The following is a 25,786-nucleotide window of genomic DNA, read 5'->3' as shown; positions in this document are numbered from 1 at the left end:
CACCGGATCCTTAACCCAGTGAGCGAGGCCAGGGGTGGAACCCGCATCCTCATGGATACTAATCGGGTTCGTTACCACTGAGCCACGATGGGAACTCCCTGCCGACCCCATGTTTCAACTCCTCGAAGGCAAGGACGTTCCCTCTACCTGTTGGTCCCCCTGTACACCTCCCTGCTCCACCCTCACCTCGCCTGCTGACTCAGAGCCCCCTTGGGTGAGGCTGCTTCCCACAGGGCAGAGCCTCAGGAAGTGTCAAGAGGCCTGGTCAGTCACAAACATTTAAGACGGGCAGGGAGGGCATGACTGACCCATTTTACAGACTGAGAAACGGAGGTCAACAGTCCACATAGTCCTGGGACCCCCAGACTCCTAACCTAGCCTTTGTACTTTGCTCAAAGAAAAGCCACCAGAGGCCTGGGACAGAAATCCTGAGGGCTCAGCTGCCCAGATGCTGGGGGACCGTGGGATGAGTGGCTCAGGGTTTCGAGGACCAGAGGAGTAAAGGGCGGGACCACAACCCCGATGCGATGACCTTTACCTGCCCAAAAGTCGTGTACAGGAACACAGGGATCTCAGCCACGGTCATGGCCAGGGCCTGGATCACGGACATGCCCTCTGTCCTCCGGAATGCCATGGCAGGACCAGCACCCCGGGCAAGAGCCCTCGGGGCCAAGAGCTTCCAAGGAGAAGTCTTCAACTGGTTGCTGGCTGGGTCCCAGGCACTGTCCACGTCCCGAAAGGACAGGGATGCACATACCAGAGGGTCCCTCCACAGAGCTGAGAGACAGACGACCAAGTCAGCCACAAAGGCACGTGTGTGTGAGCACAGAGAAAGACAAGCAAGAGTGCCCTGGTGGACGAGGTGGGAGCAAAGCCTGCGTCGGGAGAGCCATGCCTGGACCGAGGCCCCCACCTGCTGCGCCTGCCAGCAGGAAGGCCGCCAAATGCCCCCAGAGACCCTCTGTGCACCTTGAGCCTTGGGAGCAGAGGGCAGTGTCTCTGGCATGCTGGCCCAAGGGCGGACCCAGAGCCTGGGAGTGGATGGGTCGCTCTCAGACTTGGGCCTTTATATCACACTTTCTCAGTGGTTCTAAACCTGTGGCCCGTGTGCTAAACAAAAAATCTCAGGCCTCTAAAGGGCCAGGCCCCTGGGGAAGAATCGTTACATCTTTTCTACCTCCCACTAAGCCAAGAATGCTGTACTTCCTGTGGACTCTAGATGAAAACAGCAGGTTTTTCCTCCAACGGCATGGCAGTCTGTGCTGCGTTCCTCACACGTTATTGCACTGAATCATCACAGCTCTGTGACGTCGACGTGATCTACGTCTCGCACCCCAGTCAATTTTTAGGAAGGGAACTGAAGCTCAGAGAGGTTAAGTCAGAAGTCCAAGGTCACAGAGCTGACATGAGGTGGAGTCAGGACTTGGACCAAGATCTACCAGAGCTTATTTAACTTATTTATTTATTTTTGCTTTTTAAGGCCGCACCTGGCGCATAGGGAGGTTCCCAGGCAAGTGGTTGAATCCGAGCTACAGTTGTTAGCCCACGCCACAGCCACAGCAATGCCAGATCCAAGCTGCATCTGTGACCTACACCACAGCTCACAGTAATACCGCATCCCTGACCCACTGAGAGAGGCCAGGGATGGAACCCGCATCCTCATGGACACCAGTCAGATTTGTTCCCGCTGTGCCATGAGGGGAACTCCCTACCGGACTTTAGACCCTGTGTTTAATACAACCCTTTTGCCAGATCTGACATGGAGCAGGAAGTAGAGGCTCTAGCAGAACCACAGACCACAAGGGCAACTTTCCCCTGCGGTCTCCTGAGACCCCTAGGGTACCCCAAGGCCCCATTCCAAGGCCAGCAAGTAAGTGGCTTAAGCACACATAACCCAGTCCCCAAGATCCTACAGAGCCTTCCCCAATTGCCACCACCAAACCTAAGACACCCTCAGGATCTCTGGGGACTTCAAACACAAGGATTAGTGCAGCCCAGACAGACCCTGTCTACCTGGGATGGTGGCCAAAGTCACTGGACAAGCACAAGAAATGGCTAATCGGTGAATGGGAAGCACGAACAATCTGACCAGTTTAGCTCTAGGGCTGGGGTGGGCTCTTTGTGTGTGTGTGTGTGTGTGTGTCTACGCACACTCATGTGCAAGGGGGGGCAAGCAGGCAATGTTCTAGGGCTGAGGAAACTCATGTGGTCAAGGGGAGGGGACAACCTGCCAGGAGGCTACCAGCTGAGTTATGTGACCGCCAGTGGTCAGGGTTCAGGTTAATATCCTAAGCCACCCCCCTCACCCTCCCAACTTGGCCCAAGCCTAGAACAAAGGGAGACGAGAACATCACAGGATCAGCATGTTATTCCCCAAGCACTTACTTTAACAGACCAGGCTTGGCACAGGCTCTCCATGGAGGGTGTTGAGTCTAGTCACTCACAGAACCCTCAAGACAAGCACTGTTTATCTCAGGGATGGGGAAACTGTGGCTCCAAAAGGTCATCGATCTGACCAAGGTCATGGAGTAAATGGCCAAGCTGGGATACGACCTCAGCTCAGGGGGCCCCAAGGCTGTGGTGTTTCACCTCTGCTACCTGCCACAACTGCCACCTCTCCCTCCATGGCCACATCTGGGCCCCCAAGAGAGAAGCCCACATGCAGTTACAAATATGAGCCTGAACGCATGCTCAGGAGTGTGACAGGTCTGGGAGGCTTGGCATGCGCCTGCAGGAAAGTCAAGAGCAGCCTCTGCTGCCCCGACTAAGAAGAGCGACAGGTGCCAGGTAACAACACCGGCCTCAAGGCAGCTTCACGCCAGAGATGGATCCAGATCCAGGCCAACTATAGCCTATCTATCCATGACCCCCCCCCCACACACAAGATCCAAAGCCAGATGAAACATGCCTCCACCTCTTCCCCACGATGACAAGCCCATGGCGATGTCCTCCACCATGTGGACGCTCCTAAGGCCATCCTCACCTGGGCAAGTCACCTCTCCTGCCTTGTAACCTTGCGCAGGAATTTCCTCATTCCACCTCCAGTGAGGTACTTATAATCCCTCATCTTGGATTCCCACGCTTTCTAACTTGGGTACCTCCTCCCCTGTCCTGAACTACCCCATAAATGACACTAGCCTGAGCATTCCTCATTCCACTTTGATCCCAGCAATATCCGCGGCCCAAGCACTCCCTTGAGGCTCCCGCTGCCTAGTCTCAGTTCATTTCATCCCGGCAGGACACTTCACCAGTCCGACGAGGACCGACTTGGAGCACTCCCACACTGGACCTCAGCAATATCCCCTTCTTCGGAATCTGCTCTTTCCAACCCGGACAACTTGCAGCCACTGGTCAGGCCCCCTCCTCTTCTTGCCCCAATACTCGGAATATCCTTGAGGGTCGTCCACGGGCCCACGCACCAGCTTCTTCCATCCTGGTACTTGCCCAGCCTGGGTCCAGTACTGCGCCCCTGCTTAGATCTCTGAAGTGTTCCAAGCCCGGACATCTTCTCACTGACCGGGTACGTTCCGTTCCACTTCTCGTGACGCCCACGGCCCGAGTACCTGCTCATTCCAACCTGGGCCCTTCTCGTCCGGCTGAGCTGGGACACCTGCCCCGAACGCAGTCCCCCGCGTACGCTCCGATCCCCCTCACTACAAGCCTCAGCCCCGGACCCTGCCGCGCCGCCCGCCTCCCCGCGCACTCAGCCCTCACTCACCCGGGATCCCATCGCTGCAGAAGGGCAGCGTCTCCTTCCCCGGCGCCCGCGCAACCAACCTCGGGGCCTTTGGGGGCGTGGCCTCACGCAGGGTCGACCTTCTTTTGGCCAATGAGCGGCGCCGGATTCTTCCGCACCGCCCGGCCTCGGGCCAATTGGGTGAGCCACATGACCAACCTTGTCTCACCCTCCTAGTTCCTTCAGTTCCGCCCCCTAAGTGCGGTTGAGGCGCGGAAGTGCTCTTTTTTTTTCTCCTGTGATTGGCCATCGGGATTAGATTGACCCAGATGGCTGAGTGGGGCGGGGCCGCTCTTAAAGAGACGAGACGGAGCAATCAAGTTTCGAAGCGGCATTGTAGCAGGTAGCGGCGGTGGACTGAGCCCCTGTATTTGATTCTTCCACCTCCGCTGGTTCCCACACGGACAAGTTCTTCCTGCCCTTCAAGCGCCCACTTTCCAAGGTCACCATCTCTGACTTCCCACAGCATCCTAAACACTTGCCACCCCACCTTCTGGAGTTGTTTGCAAAAGTGCCACGCCTGTCTCCCTGAGAGTTGGGAGTCAAGTGATCCAATGCCTGTTAACACAGTGCTTATAAGGACTTTTCTCCTTGACCAATCTGAGTCAGGCGCCTCTGAGCCCTCTGCTCCACTAGGCTCAGGAGGTTTTGCAATAGAGAGAGAGATTGGGCTCAACTCCAAACACAACAAGGACAGGTGGAGCTTCATAGCCAAGCAGAGTAGGGGTCATTGGATGGAAAATGACTAAGAAGGAACACGGAGGCTAGTGAGATTCTTGCTGAATGCCGGCCAGGTGATAAGATATTGAGGCTATCTTCCCCTGTGGCTCAATGGGTTCAGGATCCATCCTTGTGGCAGCCGCTGGACAGGTTCATCCCTGGCCTGGGAACTTCTGCATACCAAAAAGAAAGTGTTCGACAAATATGGAGAATGATCAGGTGATGGGGATTTTGCTAAACTGACTCTGCAGGATTCTTGCTAAAACAGAACCGTACGAGATGGGAAGCTCAAAGTAGCCTCTCTTGGTCCTTACCATTTTTTTGGGTTTTGTTTTGGGTTTTTTTTTTTTTTTTTGTCTTTTTAGGGCCGTACTCGCGGCACATGGAGGTTCCCAGGCTAGGGGTCTAATTGGAGCTACAGCTGTCAGCCTACACCAGAGCCACAGCAAGGCCAGATCCGAGCCTCGTCTGCGACCTACACACCACAGCTCATGGCAACGCTGGATCCTTAACCCACTGAGCGAGGCCAGGGATTCAACCTACAATTTCATGGTTCCTAGTCAGATTCATTTCCGCTGCTCCACGACGGGAACTCCAACAAGTATCATGAATATTTTTTTCTTTAACATGTGGATACCAAGTGAATGAGCATATTACTATATCGATTTATGGCTGTTGAAAAATGATATAGCTGGATGCTGGCTAAAGGAATCACATAGTCAGCTATAAGCTGACACTGGTAAATAAGTCAATTTATCAAGAGAGATGAATAGAAATACATAGTGAAGACAGAGAAACACATACAAAAAAACACATAGAGGAAGTTCCCTTGTGGCATAACAGGTTAAGGGTTTGTACCCACATGCAGTGGATACGGCCAAAAAACAAACCACTAGAGATGATAACTGCAGGTGTGTGATATGAAAGTTGATGGTGGCTCCAAGTAGATAATAATGAAGATCAATAGTTCTGAACCTAGGGTACACATTTAAATCACCTGGAAGCTTTTCAAAACTCCACCTGCCAGGCCCCAACTGCACTGAGAGAACCAGGGCTGGGAGTAAGGCCAGGGTCTGGATTTTTAATAAGCCCACAGGTGCCTTGAAGCTTACCCTGCGCAGGCAGGCAGTAGGTGATGGGGAACTGGTGCAAGTGCAAGGAGACAAAGCCAGGAATCTAGGGGACAGAGCAGAGAGGAAAGTTTATCAGTTCAGGAAAAGGGCTCACACCTGGGTTAGAAGATGAAGCCTAGAGATAGCCTTCCACAAGAGCGGTGGAAACAGGCAACAAGCCCCTTCCAAGCCCCATGGGAGGGAGGCGTGAAGTGCAGGCCGTCCTTTTGCCTGTCTGGAGCTGTGAGGAGCTGGTTCAAGGTCAGCAGGCATCCATGCCTGGAGGTTAGTGGGTTCCCTCACCTGGGCAGAATGAAGACTCTCTCCCCCTTCCCTCCCTTTAACCGCCTTCCCCACGCCCTCCTCCAACTTTGGGGAACCACAGAGTTTCCAGGGGCCAAACAGCCATTGTCCAGCGGTGGAGGACGAGTCGCCAGCCGGCCTGTCCCCTGGCTCGGTTGTTCTTAGTGTCACCAGGGTAGGGCAGAAGAGGAGAGGGGGCTAGAGAGATCAAGGTGATGGCCGGGGGCACGGAGATATCCAGGGCAGAAGAGGCCGAGCAATAGGGAGACAGAGGACCCAGGAGGCGAAAAGGATGTGAACGCACCAACGGAGAAGAAGAGGCACAAATAGGTCGGGGCGGAGGGTGGGGAGCGGGGGTTGGAGTGGCCGGCACAGGACGAGGAACCAAGAGAGGATAAAATCCCGGCGGGCTGCAGGGGGCAGCCGCGAACAGCCTTGGGCAAGGTCTCCACCGCCCCGCCCCGCCCCTCCCGCCCCGCCCCCTGCCCCGCCCCCTCAGCGCGGCTCCTCCCCCGCGGCCCGCGCCCCTCCTTGCGCGCTCCGGCAGGCTCAGCGGCGGTAGCGGCGGTGGCGGCGGTGGCGGCGGCTGGGACTGGCGCGCGTAGGGCCGGCGCACCGGCAGCAGGTGGGCGCGGTGCGGGCCGGCGGCGGCGGCGGCGGCGGCGGCAGTGGGCCTGGAGGCTGTCGGGCGGCGCTCGGTTCGGGCACAACCGGCCTTGCGGAGCACCATGGACTTCAACATGAAGAAGCTGGCATCAGACGCGGGCATCTTCTTCACCCGGGCCGTGCAGGTGAGGCCGTGCGCCCTGGGCCCCGAGCGGCCGGAGGCGCCCCAGCAGCAGAGTCCGGGCCACGGGAGAAGGCCCTCGCGGCCGCCGCCCCTTCCCCGCTGCGGGGGTCGCCCTAGCCCCCCACCGCCCCTCCTCCTCCTGCGCTGCCCAGTAGCGAGAAAGAGCCCGGGGCGGCCGGCCACACTGGCCGCACCCTCAGCGTGGCCCGGGGCCGGGGAATGAGCCGGGCCTCGGCCCTGCTGCCTGGCGGGGAGGCGTCAGCCTCCACCATTTCGACAGGCCGGCCGGCTGGCCGGGTTATCCGCTGACCTGGTGTCTGTCTGCCCCGGCTCCGGTGGGGGCTCTTCTGAGGAGGGCAGAGGGCACCAGGCGGCCCTTGCCTTCCTGCCGTTGCTCAGCAGTGACTCTGATTCCCAGCAGGCGTTTGGAGGCCCGAGTTCCAGGCCCAAGGACTCGTGCACCCTCCCTGACCCCTTCTCTGAGCCTCACTGGTGCACCTGTGCAATGGGCTGGTGGTTCTGATTCCCTCAGGCCCCTTTTGCACGCTTGGATAGTCAGTCCGGAAGCCAGAAAGTCTGGGATTATTTCCTTTCTGCTCCCTGGGAGGCCTGCTTCCTCTTATGTCCCTGGGCCTGGGGGGATGGGGAAAGGGCCAGGGTTTGGCTCCCATGCCCTCCTTGGGGGAAGCTGCCATGCTGAGATTAGAACAAGTCCTACCCACCTTGTTAGGGACAAAGAGAGAAACTAAGGCAGCTTTTCCTGTAATGGCGAAGACCAGGAGTTAGCTGTGGGTGTGGTGTCCCCTCCTGTGACTTTGAGGTGGTGATGGGGGCTCCACCTCACTGGGCCTCAGTTTTTCAATCTGAAAAATGGCCTTAGCAATCCTCCTACCCTCCCAGCATGGAGGTGTCCCTGTCCCAGGCACTCTGCATGGACGTGCACACGAAAGGTAAGTCACTCTTGGTGTAACGTGGTTAGCGTTGTACCCGTGCAGCACGTGACCTTGGGGCAAGTCACTTCTCTCGGAACCGCCTTGTCCCCTTCTGTCAATTGGGTGTCACACCATGTCTGCCTCCAAGGGTGGCTGCAGTCACAGCATTCCGGGAACAGGTCCTGTTGTTTGTCCTTGGCCTGGTTGTTGGTTCTCTGGAAGAGTCCAGCCCATGTGCCCATGTTTACTAGAAAGCACAGTATCCGTTGAGAATTAATGCCCTGGGGGGGTTGCTGCTCCATGTTCTAAGTCCTGTGGGTGACCCCCACCCTACTGGGGATGCCAGGAGCCTGGAGCCCCTTGGCTAGTGCCAGTTCATCCAGAAAGCGAAAAATCTTCCCCACTGTTGGTATGGCAACCACTTTATCTCCCACATCTGGTAAGAACCTGATCTGCCAGTTTCCTGCAACTGTGGGGCCCTAGCACCTGATCTGGCCAGGCCTGCAGAGCCTGGGGTATGTGGGGAGGCTTGGGCCCTGTGGCCTAAGGTCGCCTGGTGGGAGCAGGCCCAGTGGGTGGCCCATACTGGAGTGGGAGCAAGTGCCCAGGCCCTAGCCTCCAGGGTGGAGGAGGGAGCTGGGAGCTTTATAAATAGAGGCTTTCTCTGGCTCTGCACGCCCACCCCCTGCTGCTCCCATCTTGCAGGGAGCAGCCTCGGACTCCACAGGCATCAGCCTCTGAAGCGCTGGGCCCTTCCTTTTGGCGGGGATGGGGCAGGGTGGCTGCCAGAGAAGACAGGGCCTTGAAATGTGACCTGGGCCAGAGAGCACACTCAGGGCACTCTCCTGAGGCCAGTCCACCCTGGGATAGGAGTCAGCCAGAAGGCATGGGGGCGGTTATTATCAACGCCTGGCAGCTCCTCTCCGTAGGTGCCACCTTGCCCGGTCCCAGGACACGCTGGGTGAGCGCTCAGCCCTTCCATGTACCAGGGGCACCTTTAAGAGCCTTACCTCACCCCCAGCTGGGGTGATGACAATTCAGAGGCAGGATCCCTTTGGCATGGGGGCTTCCAGGAGTGCTTCTCAGTCCTAGAGAGTCAAGAGAGGTTTGCATATTTGGTCCAGATGATGGGAACAGCCTGGCTAAGGGCGCCCAGGCAGAAAAACCCAAGGTAGCTACGGGGGTGGGAGTGGGCGGTGCCAGTACTCATGCTCTTGATAGTAATTGCAATGTTAGTAACAGAAGTGGAAGGAGAAATGATAATAAAAGCCAGGGAGCCTGTGGCATCGTCACCATCCGAGCCAGGCAAGCAGCCGTGGATGTGGGAGCCACGGCCAAGATGTCGGGCAAGTCCAGTTAGGACTTTGAACCTCGGTGGATGTGTGATGCCAGGGACAAGTGGCCAGGTGGCACGGTGGAGAGTGCGGCCCTTAACCTTTGTAAGAAGCAAAAATGCCGAGGTGCACGCCGAGGGGGACCGATTGCCTACATCTTAGTGGTGATGCCGTCAGGGTCAGAAGGTCCCTGGATGGTTCCTGAGAGCAGAGAAGGGACTGAGGGGGACCTTTAATTAATATGACAACCTCAGCTAACATTTATCAGGCCTCTACTGGGTGCTGAGCACAGAACGAAGCACGTGCCGAGTGCTCTGTGAGGTGGGGCCCGTCAGCCCCGTCCTCTGGGGGAAACACTCAGGACCAGAGAGGGGACTTGGCCTCCGAGCCTCAACGTTCTCATCTGGAAAACGGTGCCAACGCCACCCTCTGAAGCAGCCGGGTGAGGCGAGGCCTGTTCACGGCCCTGCTCTTGGGAGGCCCCACTTTGGGCAACGTGAGGAGGAAGCAGAGTCAGGAGGCCAGGAGCAGCAGGTTCCCAGGTGGGGAGCCACGGGCTCTAGCCCTGGCCCACCCAGCCCTGCCGAGAGAAACCGGAGCCCCCATGCATAATTGATGGCTGCTGAGCTGGAGCAGCCTGACGTGCCTGCAGCCGGGGCTGGCCTCGGCCTCTGGATGACTCATCGCTGCCACGTCGGCTGGGAGGGGCCTCCAGAACCCCCAGCCCCTGATGACCAGACTCGCTCAGCCTCAGTGGCATCGTCTGTGAAATGGGACACTTGCCCGGCCTGAGCGCAGGGTCGGGCCACAGATGCAGTCAGCAGGGTCTCTTGTGGTCAGGACTGGCCTTCCTCCTGCAGGCCTTCACCCTTTTGCTATTGGCCTGTGTGACCTTCCCTCGGCTGGAGAAGGCCTTGGAGATCAGAGCGGCCAGGACGTGGGCCGGATTCTGGTTGTTCCTAGGGAGCCCCCATGGCTCTGAAGGGGAAGCCCTGAGGCATCCTGGTCCCTTCCTGGCCTTGGGGCGGGGCTGCCGAGCTTTCTGGGCCCTGGACAGTTGGCCCTGATGAGCCAGCGGGGTTCCCCATCCACTGCACCAGGTGACCGGAGGCCAGCCGTGTGGCCATCCTCCCCCCCACGCTCCCCTGCCTCCCGAGCCATCTCTGCCATCAGCTCCTAACAGCCCCAGCACTTACACCGAACGCAGACTCCCTCCCAGACCCTAGGCTTCAGGTCTTAGCCACATCGTTTTTACTTCGTTCTCACAACCTATGAGGGAGATGCTATGCCCCGTTGTCCCCGTTTTTCAGTTTAGGCAACTGATGCTCGGAGAGGCAAAGCCACTTGCCCAAGGGCACACAGTTTATGAGAACTGAGACTTGAATCCGGTCCCTCTGATTCTGGAACCCGGGCTCCCCCCACTCACTCCCCCGGCACTCCCTTCCCTGTGGCCCCCCCAGCTCCCTGTGGACCCTCCTGATAAGCCGAGACCCCGTTCTGTGCCTTTTGTTCCCTGATCACTTACGTGTTACCAAGTGCGCTCCCTCAGAGTCAGCCTGGCCCCTTAAGGACGGGCTCCCAAGAGCTCCTTGCACCCTAAGTTGTTGGTCTGATTTTGTTCAGATGTTTGTCTGGGGGGAGAGGGGATCCGAGCCCCAAACTCCAGCCCAAGCACCTCCTTTCACAGAGGAACACACTGAGGCCCAGGCAGTTGTCCTTTGACCAGGGTCACAGAGCAGGTCAGGGGCAGAGCAAGCTTCTTGACCGTGGGGCCTGAGTTCCAGCCAAGGGGCAGGGGTGGATGGCAGGGCAGGGGCAGTCCTCCTGGCCACCCTCTGAGCCCTCCACCCCGGGTGCTTCCCCCACAGTTCACAGAGGAGAAATTTGGCCAGGCCGAGAAGACTGAGCTTGATGCCCACTTCGAGAACCTTCTGGCCCGGGCGGACAGCACCAAGAACTGGACAGAGAAAATCCTGAGGCAGACAGAGGTGCTGCTGCAGCCCAACCCCAGTAAGTGGACACAGCTGGTCCCGGGCGAGAGACAGGAAGCCATGGCAGGAGGCCTGGGCGGCAGAGGGGACTTGCTGTGGGGGTTAAAGGAAGCAGCAGCCTCGGTGTTGGGCTCCCCGGAGTGCTCTCTGGGGCAGCGGCAATGCTGAGTTGTGCACAGAGGAGGTGAAGAAATGCCTGGAAGTGAAAACACAATGGGGAGAAGAGGCAGGAGAAACGGGAGCCAGGTCACCAGAGAGAAGGCAGCGGGGCCCAGAGAGAGTGACACGCAAGCCCAGAGCACACAGGTGCCCCTGCAAGAGAGCCTGTGGGACCCGGGCTGTCCCTGGGTCAGGAAGCTTGTCTGCCTGGCAGTCTGCTGTGAGCCTAGTGAGTGTGCCGAGAGCTTTCTGGCGCCGCTCATGTTATGCTCAGTAAGTCTGTGTTGTAATGAGGGAGAAGTAGCGGGGCCTGGACTTCAGACCTGTCATTCAGCCACTGTGTGTCCTCAGGCAGGCACTTCACGTCTCTGAGCCATGGCCTCCTCCTCTCTGGAGTGAAAGGTTCCAGAGGGTCAAGTGCTGGTCTCACAGGGTTGTAGTGGGCGTCAGCCAGAGAATGTTCTGGAAGTCACTTGGCTGGGCACCCCTGTGGGGCAGGCCCTGGTCTGGGTCCGTTTCTGTCACCATGGCTCTCAGCCTTGGGCTTTGGCTGCTGTCTCCCAACAGGTGCCCGAGTGGAGGAGTTCCTGTATGAGAAGCTGGACAGGAAGGTGCCCTCACGGGTCACCAACGGGGAGCTGCTGGCTCAGTACATGGCAGAGGCGGCCAGCGAGCTGGGGCCCACCACTCCTTACGGTGAGCAGGTCCCCAGGGCGAGGTCAAGGGTCACGGTCGCCAGTGCTCACCTTCCTCCCACCTCACATTTTTCCTTCCTTTGTCTGTTGTTGGCTTTAATTATCTGAATGCTACCTGTGTTCGTTCTCCTTGTAAACAGCTCTGCTGTGTGACCTCAGGCAGGCACGTCACATCTCTGAGCTGTGGAACCTTGTAAAAGTTCCCTTGCGCTGCAGCAGGTTAAGGCTCCAGCGTTGTCACCGCAGCGGCTCGGGTTGCTGCTGTGGCGCAGGTTCGATCCCTGGCCTGGGGAGTAACATACGCGTCAGACGTAGCCAAAGGAAAAAAAACCCGACTCTGTGGAGACAAAAATAGAGTAAATAACAGACGCCTCCCTTGACTGGTTTTGGTTTGTGTGTATTTATTAATGGGATCAGAGTGTGTGTACTATTCTGCAGCTTGATTTTTTAATTTTAATTTAATTTTTTTTTTTTTTTATTTAGGGCTGCACCCTTAGCATATGGAAGTTCCCAGCTACAGCTGCTGGCCTACATACACCACAGCCACAGCAACTCGGGATCCAGACCACATCTGGGACCTACACCACAGCTCATGGCAACGCTGCATCCTTAACCCGGCTGATGAGGCCGGGGATTGAACCCCCAACCTCATGGATACTAGTCAGGTTCATAACCCACTGAGCCGCAACAGCAACTCCATTCTCTGTTTATATGCCTGACTTCCTAGGGGTTGCATATGTTAGTGTCAGCCAGTGATGAATCAGAGATTGTGCTCAAACATCCTGCATCGTTCATGCTTTGCTGATGAATTTGTGAGTGGGCTGGGAACACCCTCAAAGTTCAGGCAGTTTACGCGTCTGCCCCGTTTTCACTTTGTGAGTGTGCAAAGCCTCCCTCTTAGACAAGGATGCACTGAGAGCTGGGGTTCTCTTCCACCTCTCCCAGGCGTGCTAGACCCACATGTGGCCTTCCAGACCACCAGAGAGATCTGGAGTTTATCAAGGTCCCCTAGGGCTGTCTCCTTTTCCAGGGCTCCTGTTAAATTTCTGGCAGGTCTGTTGCTTGTTGCAACTTCATGCAGCGGTGATGTTGGCCTTCTTCCTGGTAATTTGCCGTTGTGCTCTCTGTTGTTTGCAATTGCATCCCCCTGGATTTTTCCATGTTCCAGCCCAAGTCAAGTCAGCAGCCTCAGGGCTTGCCCCGCCCTGCAAGAGCCGCAGCATCACAGAGCTTTGGCACCCCGGGATCGAAAGCCACAGACTCCATTGTTTTTAGGGAGGTCCAGTAAGTGCTTCAGTAAGTGCTTCTCAATGTGTTCTTTGCCTTTGGTCAGTTTCCAGAGTCTGGAAATGATTTTTTTTTTTTTTTGTCTTTGCCTTTTCTAGGGCCACACTAGCGGCATATGAAGGTTCCCAGGCTCGGGGTCTCATCGGAGCCGTAGCTGCCAAGCCTACACCACAGCCACAGCAACACGGGATCCGAGCCGTGTCTACCACCTACACCACAGCTCACGACAACGCCAGATCCTTAACCCGCTGAGCGAGGCCAGGGATCGAACCGGAAACCTCATGGTTCCTAGTTGGATTCGTTTCTGCTGCGCCACGATGGGACCTCCTATTTTTTATTTTGTTAATCTTTAAAATGTTTTTATTGAAATACGGTTGATTTACAATGTTTTAATTTCTGCTGTACAGCAAAGTGTTTCGGTTATGCATATTTCCATGCTTTTTTTTTATATTCTTTTCCACTCCGGCTTATCATAGAATATTGAATTTCATTCCCTGTCCCGTACAGTGGGTCTTTGTTGTTTATCTGTTCTGTATACAGTAGTTGGCATCTGCTAACCCCAGATTCGCTCTCCGCCCTTCCCCTCCCCCCCTCCTTCTTGGCACCCGCAAGTCTGTTCTCTGTCTTTCGGTCTGTTTCTTTTTCATAAAGGTTCCTTTGGGAGTTCCTGCTGTGGCGTGACGGAATCGATGGCGTCTCTGCAGCAGCAGGGATGTGACTCAGTCCCTGGCCCAGCACAGTGGGTTAAGGATCTGGTACTGTGGTGTAGGTCGCAACTCTGGCTTGGAGTTGACCCCTGCCTGGTTCAGGAACTCCAGTATGTCTTGGGGTAGCCAAAAAGAAAAAATTCATTTCTGCCATGTTTTATTTATTTATTTAGTCTTTCGAGGGCCACATCCGTGGCATATGGAGGTTCCCAGGCGAGGGGTCCAATCAGAGCTGTACCTGCCAGCCTGCACCACAGCCACAGCAACGCCAGATCCGAGCCACGTTTGTGACCTACACCAGAGCCCATGGCAATGTTGGGTCCCCAACCCACTGAATGAGACCAGGGATCGAACCCGCATCCTTATGGATACTAGTCAGATTCGTTTCTGCTGAGCCATGACGGGAACTCCATTTGTGCTGTATTTTAGATTCCACATGTAAGTGATATCATATTTGTCCTTCTCTTTCTAACTTACTTCACGTAGTATAAGAATCTCTAGGTCTATCCATGCTGCTGCAAAATGGCATTGATTCAGTTTTTCTATGGCTGAGTAGTATGCCATTGCATATATGTACTGCATTGTGGTTTTTGTTTGTTTGTTTTTGGGGGGGGGGGCCACACCTGCGGCCTATGGAGGTTCCCAGACTGAGGGTTGAATTGGAGCTGCAGCTGCCAGCCTACACCCCAGCCATAGGAACGTGGAATCTGAGCTGCGTCTTTGAGCTACACCACAGCTCGTGGCTGCCGACGGAGCGAGGCCAGGGATCAAACCCGTATCCTCGTGGATACGAGTCGGGTTTGTTTCCCCTGAGCCAGAACGGGAACTCCAGTGCCCCACTGTCTTTATCCACTCAGCTGGCGGAGGACATTGGGTTCTTTCCATGTCTTGACTATCGTGAATAGTGCTGCTATGAACTGGGGAGGGGGGCGGCATGTATCTTTTTGAATTATATTTTTGTCTGCATGGTTATGTCCAGGAGTGGGATTGCTGGATCATGTGGCAGCTCTGTTTTTAGTGTTTTGGGGGAAAGCTCCATACTGTTTTCCCTAGTGGCTTTACCCGTTTACATTCCCAGCAGCACTGCAGGAGGGTTCCCTTTTCTCCGCATCCTCTCCAGCATTTCTTATTCGTAGACTTCAGCCGTGAAGCGGTACCTCATTGTAGGCTTGATAAGGTTTCCTCTAATAATGAACAGTGTCGAGCATCTTTTCACCTACCTCTTGGCCTCCTGTGTGTCTTTGGAGAAATGTCCACTTATGTCTTCCGCCCATTTTTCCGTTGGGTTGTTAGTTTTTTGGTCGTCGACTTGCACAAGCTGTTTGTGTATTTGAGAAACGAATCCCTTGTGGGTAGCATCGTTGTTATTATGATTTGGTCTTTGGGGGCTGCACCACCCACGGCACATGGACGTTCCCAGGCCAGGGGTTGAATCGGAGCTGTAGCCACCAGCCTACACCACAACCACAGCGCTGTGGGATCTGAGCCGCGACTGCAACCTACACCACAGCTCACAGCAACGCTGGATCCGTAACCCACTGAGCAAGGCCAGGGATCGAACCTGCATCTCCATGGATGCCAGTCAGATTCGTCTGCGGAGCCATGTCAGGAGCTCCTGTTGGGAGCCTTATTTGCAAATAATCTCTCCCAGTCCATTGGTTGTCTTTTCATTTTGTGTGTGGTTTCAAAACAAAATGAAAGCTTATGCAAAAGTGTGTAAGTTTGATTAGATCCCATTTGTTTATTTTGCTTTAATTTCTGTTGCCTTGGGAGACCGGCCTAAGAAAACATTGGTACAATTTATGTCAGAGACTATTTCGCCCATGTTTTCTTCTAGGAATTTATGGTGTCCTGTCTTTAAGCTGCTTTGTGTTTATTTTTGTGTGTGGTGTGAGGGTGTGTTGATGTGTTCTAACGTCATGGATTTGCATGTGGCTGTCCAACTTTCCCAGCACCCCTTGCCCATTGTGTGTTCTTGCCTCCACTGTCAAAGATTAACTGACCATAGGTGTATAGGTTTATTTCTGGGCTGTCTGTCCTGTTTCTTTGATCCCTTTGTCTGGTTTTGTCCCATACCATGCTGTTTTGATTACTTTAGCTTTGTAGTGTTGTCTGAAGTCTGGAAAGTTTATTATGCCTCCCGCATTATTCTTTTTCCTCAGGATTACTTTGGCAATTTGGTTCCCTGTAAATTTTAGGATTATTTGTTCTAGTTCTATGAAAAATGTCATGGGTAATTTGATAGAAATCACATTAAATCTGTATATTGCTTCAGGTAGTATGGCCCTTTTAACTATATTAATTCTTCCAATCCAGTGCCATGGGATAGCTTTCCATTTCTTTGAATCAGCTTTCTTTTTTCCCCCACACTCATGGCACAAGGAAGTTCCTGGGCCAGGAATCGAACCCATGCCACAGCAATGAGCCCACGCCATGACAATGTCAGAGCTTTAACTCGCTAGGCCACTGGGGAACTCCCTGAATCATCTCCAATTTCCTTTATTAATGTTTTAAAGTTTTCAGCATGTACGTCTTTCACCTCCTTCACCAGGTTTATCCCTAAGTATTTTGTTTGTTTTTTGGTATGATTTTATTTTTATTTTATTTTATTTTATTTTATTTTTTTGTCTTTTTGCTATTTCTTGGGCCGCTGCCGTGACATATGGAGGTTCCCAGGCTAGGGGTCAAATCGGAGCTGTAGCCACCAGCCTACGCCAGAGCCACAGCAACGCGGGATCCGAGCCGTGTCTGTAACCTACACCACAGCTCACGGCAACACTGGATCGTTAACCCACTGAGCAAGGGCAGGGACCGAACCCACAACCTCATGGTTCCTAGTCGGATTCGTTAACCACTGCGCCACGATGGGAACTCCTTTTGGTATGATTTTAAAAGGTATTGCTTATTCACATTCCCTTTCTGACATTTTATTGTTGGTGCAAAAAATAATGCTACCAATTTCTTTTATGTTAATCTTATATCCTGCTACCTTGCTGAGTTTATCAGTTCTAATAGTTTTCATGTGAAGTCTTTAGAGTTTTCTATATAAAGTATCATGTCATGTGCCTGTAACGACAGTTTTACCTCTTCCCTTCGAATTGGATACCTTTTATTTCTTTTTCTTGTCTGATTGCTGTGGCGTGGACTGCCAGTATTATGTTGAAGAGAAGTGGTGAGAATGAGTATCCTGTCTTCTTCCAGATTTGTGTTTTGGCCGCACACATGGCATATAAAAGTTCCCAGGCCAGGGACCAAACCTGAGCCACAGTTGTGACCAGTGCCAAAGCTATGGTAATGCCAGGTCCTTAACCCATGGCACCACAGGGAAACTTCAGTCTTCTTCCAGATTTTAGTGGGAAGGCTTTCAGCTTGTCACTGTTGAGGATTATATTGGCTATGGGTTTGTCATAAATAGCTTTTATCATGTTGAGATAGAGTCCCTCTGTACCTACTTTGGTAAGAGGTTTTTCGTGAGTGGATTTTTTTTTCTTCCTTTTTTTGCCACACCTGTGTGTCATATGGAAATTCTCAGGCCAGGGGTCAAATCCAAGCCACGTCTGCAACCTACACCACAGCTTGGCAATGCTGGATGCTTAACCCACTGCCAGGGATTAAACTGGCAACACCACAGAGATGAGCTGGATCATTAACCCACTGTGCCACAGTGGGAACTCCCTGGATGTTGAATTTTGTCAAATGCTTTTTCTGCATCTGTTGAGATGATTGTGTGGCTTTTGTCTTTTCTTTAGTCGATGTGAGGTATCACATTGATCGATTTGCATATGTCAAACCATCTTTGTGAACTTGGGATGCATCCCACTGGGTCGTGGTGTCTGATCTATTTTTTTTTTTTTTTGTCTTTTTGCTATTTCTTGGGCCGCTCCTGCGGCATATGGTTTTTTTTTTCATCTTTGTGTGTGTGTGTGTGTGTGTGTGTGTGTGTGTGTGTGTGTCTGATCTATTTTTATGTGTGGTTGGATTCAGCTTGCTAATATTTTGTTGAGTTTTGGGGTTTTGGGTTTTTTTTTTTTTTTGCTTTTTAGGGCCACATTTGTGGCATATGGAGGTTCCCAGGCGAGGGGTCGAATCGGAGCTGCAGCTGCCGGCCTACACCACAGCCACGGCAATGCCAGACCCAAGCCGCACCTGTGACCTACACCACAGCTCACGGCAACGCCAGATCCCTAACCCACTGAGCGAGGCCAGTGATTGAACCTGCATCCTCATGGGTACTAGTCAGGTTCATAACCTGCTGAGCCACAACGGTAACTCCGAGAATTTTTGTATTTATATTCATCAAAGCTATTGGCCGGTCATTTTCTCTTTTGGTCGCATCTCTGTCTGGTTTTGGTGTCAAGGTGATGGTGGCTTCGTAGCCTGTCAGTTGTCCCCCTGTTATTTGTCAGTTCCCAATCAATGGGTGTATCGATGGGTAGCGTTTCCACATGTTTCCAGGCCAGCCATTCTGCTCTTGCCTCTTGGGATGTCTCTGTCTGATCTGTCCCCTACTTCCTGGGGTCCCAGCGGCCAGAGTGCCACCCTCCTCTTCACCCTTCCCTCTGTCCCTCAGGGAAGACGCTGATCAAGGTGGCAGAAGCGGAAAAGCGCCTGGGAGCCGCGGAGAGGGACTTTATCCACACGGCCTCCATCAATTTCCTCACGCCCCTGCGCAACTTCCTGGAAGGGGACTGGAAGACCATTTCGGTGAGCGGCCTTGCTGGTGACCCTGGCGGCCCTCTCCTCAGCGCCGCCGAGCCCGGGCTCTCTCTCTCCCATGCTGGGCCCTCGCCCTCCTGCGGCCTCCCCAGCTGTGGCCCGGGGGCACCGAGGGGCCTGGCGTGATCGTCTCCCCTGTCCGGGCCTGTTCTCCTGTGTCGACCAGACGGCCCTGTGGCCATCGCCATCCCGCTCCGGCCAGGGGCCTCCCAGGGCTGCCCAGCATCTCCCTGATCCCCGTTCTCGCCCCCGCAGAAGGAGAGGCGGCTCCTCCAGAACCGGCGTCTGGACTTGGATGCCTGCAAGGCGCGGCTGAAGAAGGCCAAGGCCGCGGAAGCCAAAGCCACGGTAGGTGTCCTGCTGGCCCTCTGCCCCCTGGCCCTGGTTGGAGCCAAGGAGGAGTTGAAGGGACCTGGTGTTCGGCATGGCCTCCCCGCCCCGCCCCGCCCCGTCCCTGCCTGGAGAGGCCTGGCTGGGGGGGGCGCTGCTCCGGGCTGACCGCTGCAGGCCGCGCCTCTCTGCCCCCACCCCCAGCGGGACTCTGGTGGCCCAGACCTCTGGGGGCCGGGATACTGATGGGGTGGGTGGACCAGCAGGGCCCCGACCTGGGCACAGGGCAGCCCACGGCCTCCCCAGGCAGACAGCCTTCTTGCATGCCCTGCCCTCCTGAATGCTCGGCTCTGCCCGGGCATGGCTGCCCTTACTAACTGTCCCACGCTGCGCCAGCGCTCCGGCGGGGCGGGGAGCCCTGGAGCTGGATCGCCCCCACTTCGCCCTTCAGGGAGGCCCCGACCCCGGCTGGAGCTTGGGCCGTCCTGCCTCCCCTTCACTCTCGGCCCCAGCGGGCCCGTTCAGCCTGGCCGGGCCCTCGCCACACAGCGTGGGACGACTAGACTAGGGCCAGGCCAGGCCTCAGAGGGCTGGGCCTGCAGGTGGCCAGGTTGCTAGGGGTGCAGGGGCCTCAAGGCCACCTCACACCCTGGGGAGGGAGTCGCTAGGTCAGATCCAGGCCGTGCCAGGGAAACTGGCTCTTGTGCCCGCCCAGGACCTCGGCCCAGGAAGGCCAGGCCCAGCCTGGGCTCCCAGCTGCCCTGGAGTCCCAGTCCCAAGCCCTCCCCATGTTCCCCTCCCACAATGTGGCCTCCTGGGGCCGTGGAACCTGGGCACTGCCTCTGGCCAGAGCCACGGGCAAGGTCTCAGCTCATCCGGTTGTGTGGGATCCAGATGGGAGGCAGGGGCTCAGCCACTGGAGTCTTGTTTGGGGTTCAGTAGGAGGACCCATGGCATCAAGTCACCTGGACAGGACAGTCTCCCGTCACTCAGGGCCAGGCTGCCTCCGGAGTACCTGGGCCGGAGCAAGCTCTCCCCGCCTTGGCCGGGCCGGGTGCTCTTCCTTAGTCAGTGGAGCGGCGCCACGCCTTCCCCAGTCTGGGCTGCGCCAGGACACCCCCGCTGAGCAGGGACCCGGCATCCCGGGTGCGGCGTCCCGGTGGACTCAGGCCCTGCAATGCGCCCCCCACCCCCCCAGACACCCGCACCCTCGGATCAGGACCCCTTCCCGAGGGCAGGGTCTTGCGCGTCCCCTCCTGCCGGGGCCTGGGGGACCTGTTCCCGCCTGCGCTGTGGACTCACTAACTCTTTGTTTTTGTTCCTTTCCGTCCTGCTTTGGGTAACTTGGCTCAGTGTGAGGGAGATGTGAGTATCCCTGTCCCCGTGCTGTGCTGCTCCGGGGTGGCCCGGCTCGGCCTCGGCCCGCACTGCCGGGCAGGGGACGTCCTCGGGGCGGTTTGCAAGCAGCTGGTCTCCCCTCCAGAGCCTCTACCACGGGTAGCCTCTGGTCTGGGGGGATGCCGGGCCTTGGAGCCTGTGAGTCAGCTTTTTGCAAATGTTGACAGCCTGTCACTCTGTCCATCCATGCATCCATCTGTCCATCCTCGTTGTGTGGGGCGGGGCTGGTCCTTGCGCAGGAGTGAGAGCCGTGGTGTGCGGACAGTCTGGATGGAGCGCGCGGGGGTCGGGCGGGCTTTGTCTGGAGGACGGTGGGTCTACCTGGGGCATCTATGTGAGACTGGGGGCCTGAGACTGGGGCCCTGACCCCGGGGCCAGGGACAGACCTGGTCTGTGGCTTGCCTGGAGGTAAGGGTTGTGACTGCCGCAGGCTGTCTCCTGGTGGCCTCAGCTCTCCTGGGCTCCCCAGCGTGTCCACCCACTTGGCCTTGGTCTCCGAGTCCCTAAGCCTGCCTCCTCTCCAGGTGGTTGGCGGCGGCCGTGGGGAGCAGGGGCTCCATCCATACTGTACTTGTCTGTGGCCTCCCGTCCCTGGGGCCGGGGGCTCCTGGCATCTCCCTGGGGGAGACTCTGGGGCGGCCTCCAGGCCCTGGCCCAGCGTGACCCCCTTCCCCGTGAACTCTGTTCCCCGCCAGACGGTGCCTGACTTTCAGGAGACTAGACCGCGTAATTACATTCTCTCGGCCAGCGCCTCGGCGGTAAGCGCCCCGCCCCACCCCACTTCCCACCCTCAGACAGAGGTCCCGAGAGGCCCGGGGAGGGCTGCAGCCCCGCCGCGGTCCGCCCGCCCGTCCCCTGGCCCTGTGCCCACGAAGGGCGAAGGTGAGAGCGGCCTGCTGCACGGACCAGCGCGGGGGACCTAGGGCAGCAGCGGCCCCATCGCCTGGGGGCCTGGGGGCCTGCCTGCCCGGCCCCCGCCCAGAGGAGGCACCCCTGCTCACCACCCATGAGCGCCTGGCCTTCCCTGAGGTCACAGACCCCTAGACGGGGGACAAGGACTGCGCTGTCCCTCCAGCCGCCTCCGGGGCACCTCTGCAGGTGTCGTGGAAGAGCTCGGAGGCCTGAGAAGGCTCTGGGAGGGCAGGCGGAGGAGCAGCCTGGGCCAAGGCCCTGCAGTTGGAGAACGGGGTGTGTCCTACAGGGGTGGGGGGCGGAGGCGCAGGGGCCAGGGCGGGCGGGGCCGGGGCTGGGAGACTTCGGAGGCCTCGGGGTCTCTTCTCCCCACAGCCCTGTTGAGATCTGTGCTCTTAGCTGTCGAGTTGGGGAAACAGGCCCATCATCACGCCTGTCGAAGCCTCCGCTCTGCCTTTTCCTGCCTCTCTCTCTCGGTCCCCCCCCCCGCCCCCCGCGTGGGTGACCTCCTCCATCTGTCACCAGCATGTTGCCATGTGCCGTCATTTGTCCTGGGGGCGTGAACCACAGTTTAGGGCACCAGCCCCGGTGGCTGGGTCGCTCCTGGACACATGGAGTTTGCTTCCCGTGTCGTGATTTTCTGGAAGGCACTGAGGGGGGCCTCTCTGTCCCCAGTCCACAGGGCTGGCCTTGTGTGCTTTCTGCATTTCGTCTTAGAGTCCCGTCTTAGGGTAGATGTCCCACAGCGGGCAGGAGAAGCGGGTCTCCTAAGCCGTGGTGGGGGACGGGGGTCTCTCTTCCTTAGACTCTGGATGACACTTCCTGCCCCCCTTCCTGGGCCGAGTGGAAGGAGAAATATCCTGAAGGGTGGAGGCTGCCCTGTTTTTTTCTTTTGCCATTGAACCCCAGTGTGACTCGGGCGCGAGGCTGCCTTTCTCTACCGGAGGACAGAAAGGTTCAGTGACTGGCCCAGGGTCACTCAGTCCTGCCTCCCAGCCCGCCAGCCTTTGCCTTGAGACCTTAGCCTTGAGACCCCAGTCTGAGCCTTGGGGTGTGCACTGTAGGAGAAACCCAAGCAGGACTTCCCAGCTGGCTGTCCCCCTCCCCGCATGTGGCATGTGGGACTGGATAGATGGGGACGTCGGTGCCCCCCCGCCCCCCTACCAGGCCTCACCCCAGCCTCAGCTCCTTGTCGGGTCATGGGGAGGGAGTTGGGAAGAGTGCGGGTGAGAAGGGTTTGGGGTCTCAGTCCGCTGGGCAGGCACGGGCTCTGGGGTTCAGCATCCTCCCCTCCCCGCCCCTCCCCTGCTGACCGCTGCCCCCCTCCCTCCCCTGCTGACCGGCCCTGTGTGGTCTCTGCAGCTCTGGAACGACGAGGTGGACAAGGTGAGTCAGGGGGTGGGGAAGGGGGTGCAGGCACCTGTTGCCATCAGGGGTGGGACGATTTCCAGTTCTGGGCTCTGCCCCCCTGCGGGCCCGTGGCAGGCCTGTCACTTCCCACCTGCCCTGTAGCATAAGGTGGGCCCTCTGGAGGCCACGGTTTGTTGGGTTTGCAGATGAGCAAGTGAATGAGGGTGAAAGGCCCAGACAAAGTCCCCCAAGCTGGCTGCTCGGCCGAGAACTGGCCCCCGGGGGCTCCTCGTGGGGCTGTCGCTGCTCCAGGGGTCAGGGCTCCAGGTGGGAGGTGAGGTCTGCCCCAGAAACGAAGAGGGGGCCGGTCCTGGCCAGGCCTCCGGGGCGTGGGGGAAGGCGGCTGGGGGGGAAGCTGGGCCCCCCCCCCTCCCCCGGTGCTCATCCTCTGTTGTCCCCAGGCCGAGCAGGAGCTCCGAGTGGCCCAGACAGAGTTTGACCGGCAGGCCGAAGTGACCCGTCTCCTGCTGGAGGGCATCAGTAGCACTCACGTGAGTCCTGCCCCATCTCCTCCTCCTGTCACCCACATCCTCTTGTCGCCTCTCGTGTCCCCACTCAACTAGTCCACGCTGGGGCAGCGAGCGCCCCTGGATCTCAGAGGCAGCTGGGGCAGGGCTGCCTGAGCCCCTGCTGTAAGGGCAGGATTTGGCCTCGACAGAGCAAGTCCCAAAGGGTGGGGACCTCCAACCCTGAAGAGCCAGAGGCTCGAGCCGACGGACGGATGGGGTGGGATGTTGGGTGCCCTGGCAGCCATCGGCCGTGGGCCTCCTCCCCGCAGGTGAACCACCTTCGCTGCCTCCACGAGTTCGTCGAGTCTCAGACAACTTACTATGCCCAGTGCTACCGCCACATGCTGGACCTACAGAAGCAGCTGGGCAGGTGCCCGCCTGGGACCCTGGCTCCCGTCCCCGACCGCCCCGCGCTCAGAAAGGCCTGTGCCACACGGGGCGGGTGGAGGGCTGCTGACCGGTGAGGCTGCTCACCCTTCCCGGGGCCCAGGCAGCTGTCAGGACGCCCGTGAGGGAGCTGGCCCCGGGGGCCTCTGGGTGCGCTTTCTGGCGAATGTGGGGGGGACGGCCTGGGGCGCAGGGGTGGCAGGAACGGCGGGGGCGTCTCACTCTTCCCCTTGCTTGCTTCTCTCCCTTCATGCTGCCAGCTCCCAGGGAGCCATGTAAGTAGCGGGGTCACCTCGCCTCCGCAGCCCTGGGCCCAGCTGGCGTTTTGCGGGGCACGGGGGGGCTCCCACTGGGACATGGCTTCCGGCTGCTGAGAGGTACCCCCCCGCTCTCCTCTCCAGATTTCCAGGCACCTTCGTGGGCACCACCGAGCCCGCCTCCCCGCCCCTCAGCAGCACCTCGCCCACCACCACGGCTGCCACCATGCCCGTGGGGCCCTCGGGGGCTGGCCTGGCCCCTCCCGGGGAGGCCGCTCTCCGCCTGGAAGAGGTGGCTCCTCCCGCCAGCGGCACCCGGAAGGCCCGGGTGCTCTACGACTACGAGGCGGCCGACAGCAGTGAGCTGGCCCTGCTGGCTGACGAGGTGGGCCTGGGTGCCACCCGGGGGTGGGAGAGGGCTGGCTTAGGAGCACCGGGGAAGCGCCGCCAGGGCCTTGGGCCTGCAGACGCTGCAGCACCAGCTTCAAGTCTCCAGGGCCGGGCGTAGAGCCAGGACGGGTGGCGAGAGCAGGGGTGGCTCTGCCTCTGAGGAATCCGCCTCCATAGTCTCAGCGCAGGGCAGCCAGGGGGAGCTCCGGCCCCTGGAGGCGTCGTGCCCCTATACCCCGGAGGTCGCAGGTCGGGGGCCAGTTCTGCCCTGGCCGGGGCCTGACGCTTCTGCTCTGCCCTCCTCCTCAGCTCATCACTGTCTACAGCCTGCCCGGCATGGACCCCGACTGGCTCATTGGCGAGAGAGGCAACAAGAAGGGCAAGGTCCCTGTCACCTACTTGGAACTGCTCAGCTAAGCGGGCCTCCTCCCGAGCCTGCCCTTTCTGGCCTGGGCAGGAGAGGACGGGTGCGACCCCGCCACTTGTCTCGTCTGTTGGTGACCCAGCTGCTCAGGGTGGGGAGAGCAACCCCACCCCGTCCCGCCCCCGGGCGTCTGGCTGCGAGGGGCCCCGGAGGCTGAATGATCCCGGCCCCTCCCCCAGCCCTGCTTCTGACCTGGTTCCAGAGCCTCCCCCAACCTGCCTGCGTCCCTGAGCGCCCCAGCCCGGCCGGCTCCTGCTGAGGAGAGGGTGCTGGCTGCAGCAGCGGCGGCCCTCAGCTCCCAGGCCCCCGGGGCTCCGTGCGGACGGACGGCCTGAGGAAGCCATGGGGTGCGGGCTTGGCAAGACAGCGCCTGCCTTTTAGTTGCCAAAAGCAGCCGAGGGGGAAAGGCAGGCAGGTAGGTCTATGCGCGGCAGGCCCGGGGAGCGGGTGCTGTCCCCTCTGGCTGAGCCCTGGCAGAGGGGAGCCCGGCTGGAGAGGCGGGGCTGGGCCACAGCGGCATCTCCCCGGTGCTACCCTCCCCGCCCAGCGCGAGCCAAGTGTGGCGGCTGCAGCCTGCCCCTCTCTGCACTCACTTTTTAACTGATCTTTTTACTCTGCTGTCTGCTTGCTCTCTAGCCAGTGACGCATAATAAACCATCCTTCGTGTGCACGTTGCCTGGGCTCCGGTGGGTCACGGGCCTCACAGGCAGGGAAGGAAGGAGGAGACGTCACATCTGCTGGGTGGCAAGGGGACAAACAGGACAAGCCGCATGCCTGCTGCGGCCCCTCCCGAAGCTCTAGCTCGGAGGGGCGGGGGCCCTAGAGCAGCAGGTGCGTCGTCCCAGCCCGCCCACCTCCCCGTGCTGCTCAGGGGGTGCTTTTCCCTCGCTGAAGCTCCGTAGTAAGAGTCACGCGGACGTTTTATTCCTAAGACAGACTTAAATTCGGGCTGAGTGGAGCGGACTGTAGGTTTCAGCTTGAGTGACCGGGAGCTGACAGCGCTTCCCGGGGCCCAGCACCGAGCTGAGCTCGCTCGCGTGGAGCCGCGTGTCCTCACAGACGAGGGAAGAAGAGATGTGATAGTGTCCCCTTGAAGGTTCTGGAACTGGCAGCTGGCCACACAGGGACTCTGGCCCAGGTCTGTCTGGTTCCGGAAACGTCAAGTGGTAGCTCTGGGCTACCAGCCAGCTTTTAGATTAAGGCTTGAGGCTGGGCCCGGAGGGCTGTGATTAGGTCTTCAGGAGGCCAAGGGCTGGTGGGCCCCACCCCGGGGCTTCTGGAGAGGCA

At 58.0% G+C, this 25,786-nt stretch overlaps 2 protein-coding genes across 6 annotated transcripts in view; one reads left to right on the top strand and one right to left on the bottom strand.

Annotated features, from left to right (window-relative positions):
• Positions 1-3,800, bottom strand: part of MIGA2 (mitoguardin 2) — a 29,855-nt gene extending 26,055 nt beyond the window's left edge. For both annotated transcript variants that reach the window (XM_047768633.1, XM_047768634.1), the window contains exons 1-2: positions 3,719-3,800; positions 539-777 (exon numbers count right to left, since the gene is read on the bottom strand). In XM_047768633.1, coding sequence (XP_047624589.1) covers positions 539-634 — 96 coding nt within the window. In that variant the 5' untranslated portion in view covers positions 635-777; positions 3,719-3,800. The remainder of the gene's footprint in view (positions 1-538; positions 778-3,718) is intronic.
• Positions 3,801-6,403: 2,603 nt separating this feature from the next.
• Positions 6,404-25,169, top strand: SH3GLB2 (SH3 domain containing GRB2 like, endophilin B2). 4 transcript variants are annotated; one of them, XM_047768628.1, is made up of 12 exons: positions 6,512-6,662; positions 10,796-10,937; positions 11,645-11,773; positions 18,337-18,470; positions 18,738-18,830; positions 20,906-20,968; positions 21,928-22,077; positions 22,485-22,508; positions 22,934-23,023; positions 23,311-23,501; positions 23,830-24,070; positions 24,385-24,657. In XM_047768628.1, the coding sequence occupies exons 1-12, from the start codon at positions 6,600-6,602 to the stop codon at positions 24,490-24,492; spliced, it is 1,428 nt and encodes a 475-aa protein (XP_047624584.1). In that variant the 5' UTR covers positions 6,512-6,599; the 3' UTR covers positions 24,493-24,657. The 4 variants fall into 4 exon arrangements, with proteins under 4 accessions (XP_047624587.1, XP_047624584.1, XP_047624586.1 ...); XM_047768629.1 differs by having other exon boundaries at positions 6,515-6,662; positions 23,311-23,411; XM_047768631.1 differs by lacking the exon at positions 21,928-22,077 and having other exon boundaries at positions 6,404-6,662; positions 23,311-23,411; positions 24,385-25,169.
• Positions 25,170-25,786: the final 617 nt, after the last annotated feature.

The sequence above is a fragment of the Phacochoerus africanus genome, chromosome 2, assembly GCF_016906955.1.
Source record: "Phacochoerus africanus isolate WHEZ1 chromosome 2, ROS_Pafr_v1, whole genome shotgun sequence".
Classification (NCBI taxonomy): Eukaryota; Metazoa; Chordata; class Mammalia; order Artiodactyla; family Suidae; genus Phacochoerus; species Phacochoerus africanus.
The sequence above is the reverse complement of the archived record's forward strand: the minus strand, read 5'-3'. Positions and strand labels throughout refer to the sequence as shown.

Excerpts from the sequence above, each read along its gene's own strand:
- SH3GLB2 (XM_047768628.1), top strand. The coding sequence starts at position 6,600 with ATGGACTTCAACATGAAGAAGCTGGCATCAGACGCGGGCATCTTCTTC. Across the intron at positions 6,663-10,795 it reads TCTTCACCCGGGCCGTGCAG|TTCACAGAGGAGAAATTTGG; the intron begins GTGAGGCCGTGC and ends CTTCCCCCACAG. Across the intron at positions 22,509-22,933 it reads GGAACGACGAGGTGGACAAG|GCCGAGCAGGAGCTCCGAGT; the intron begins GTGAGTCAGGGG and ends TGTTGTCCCCAG.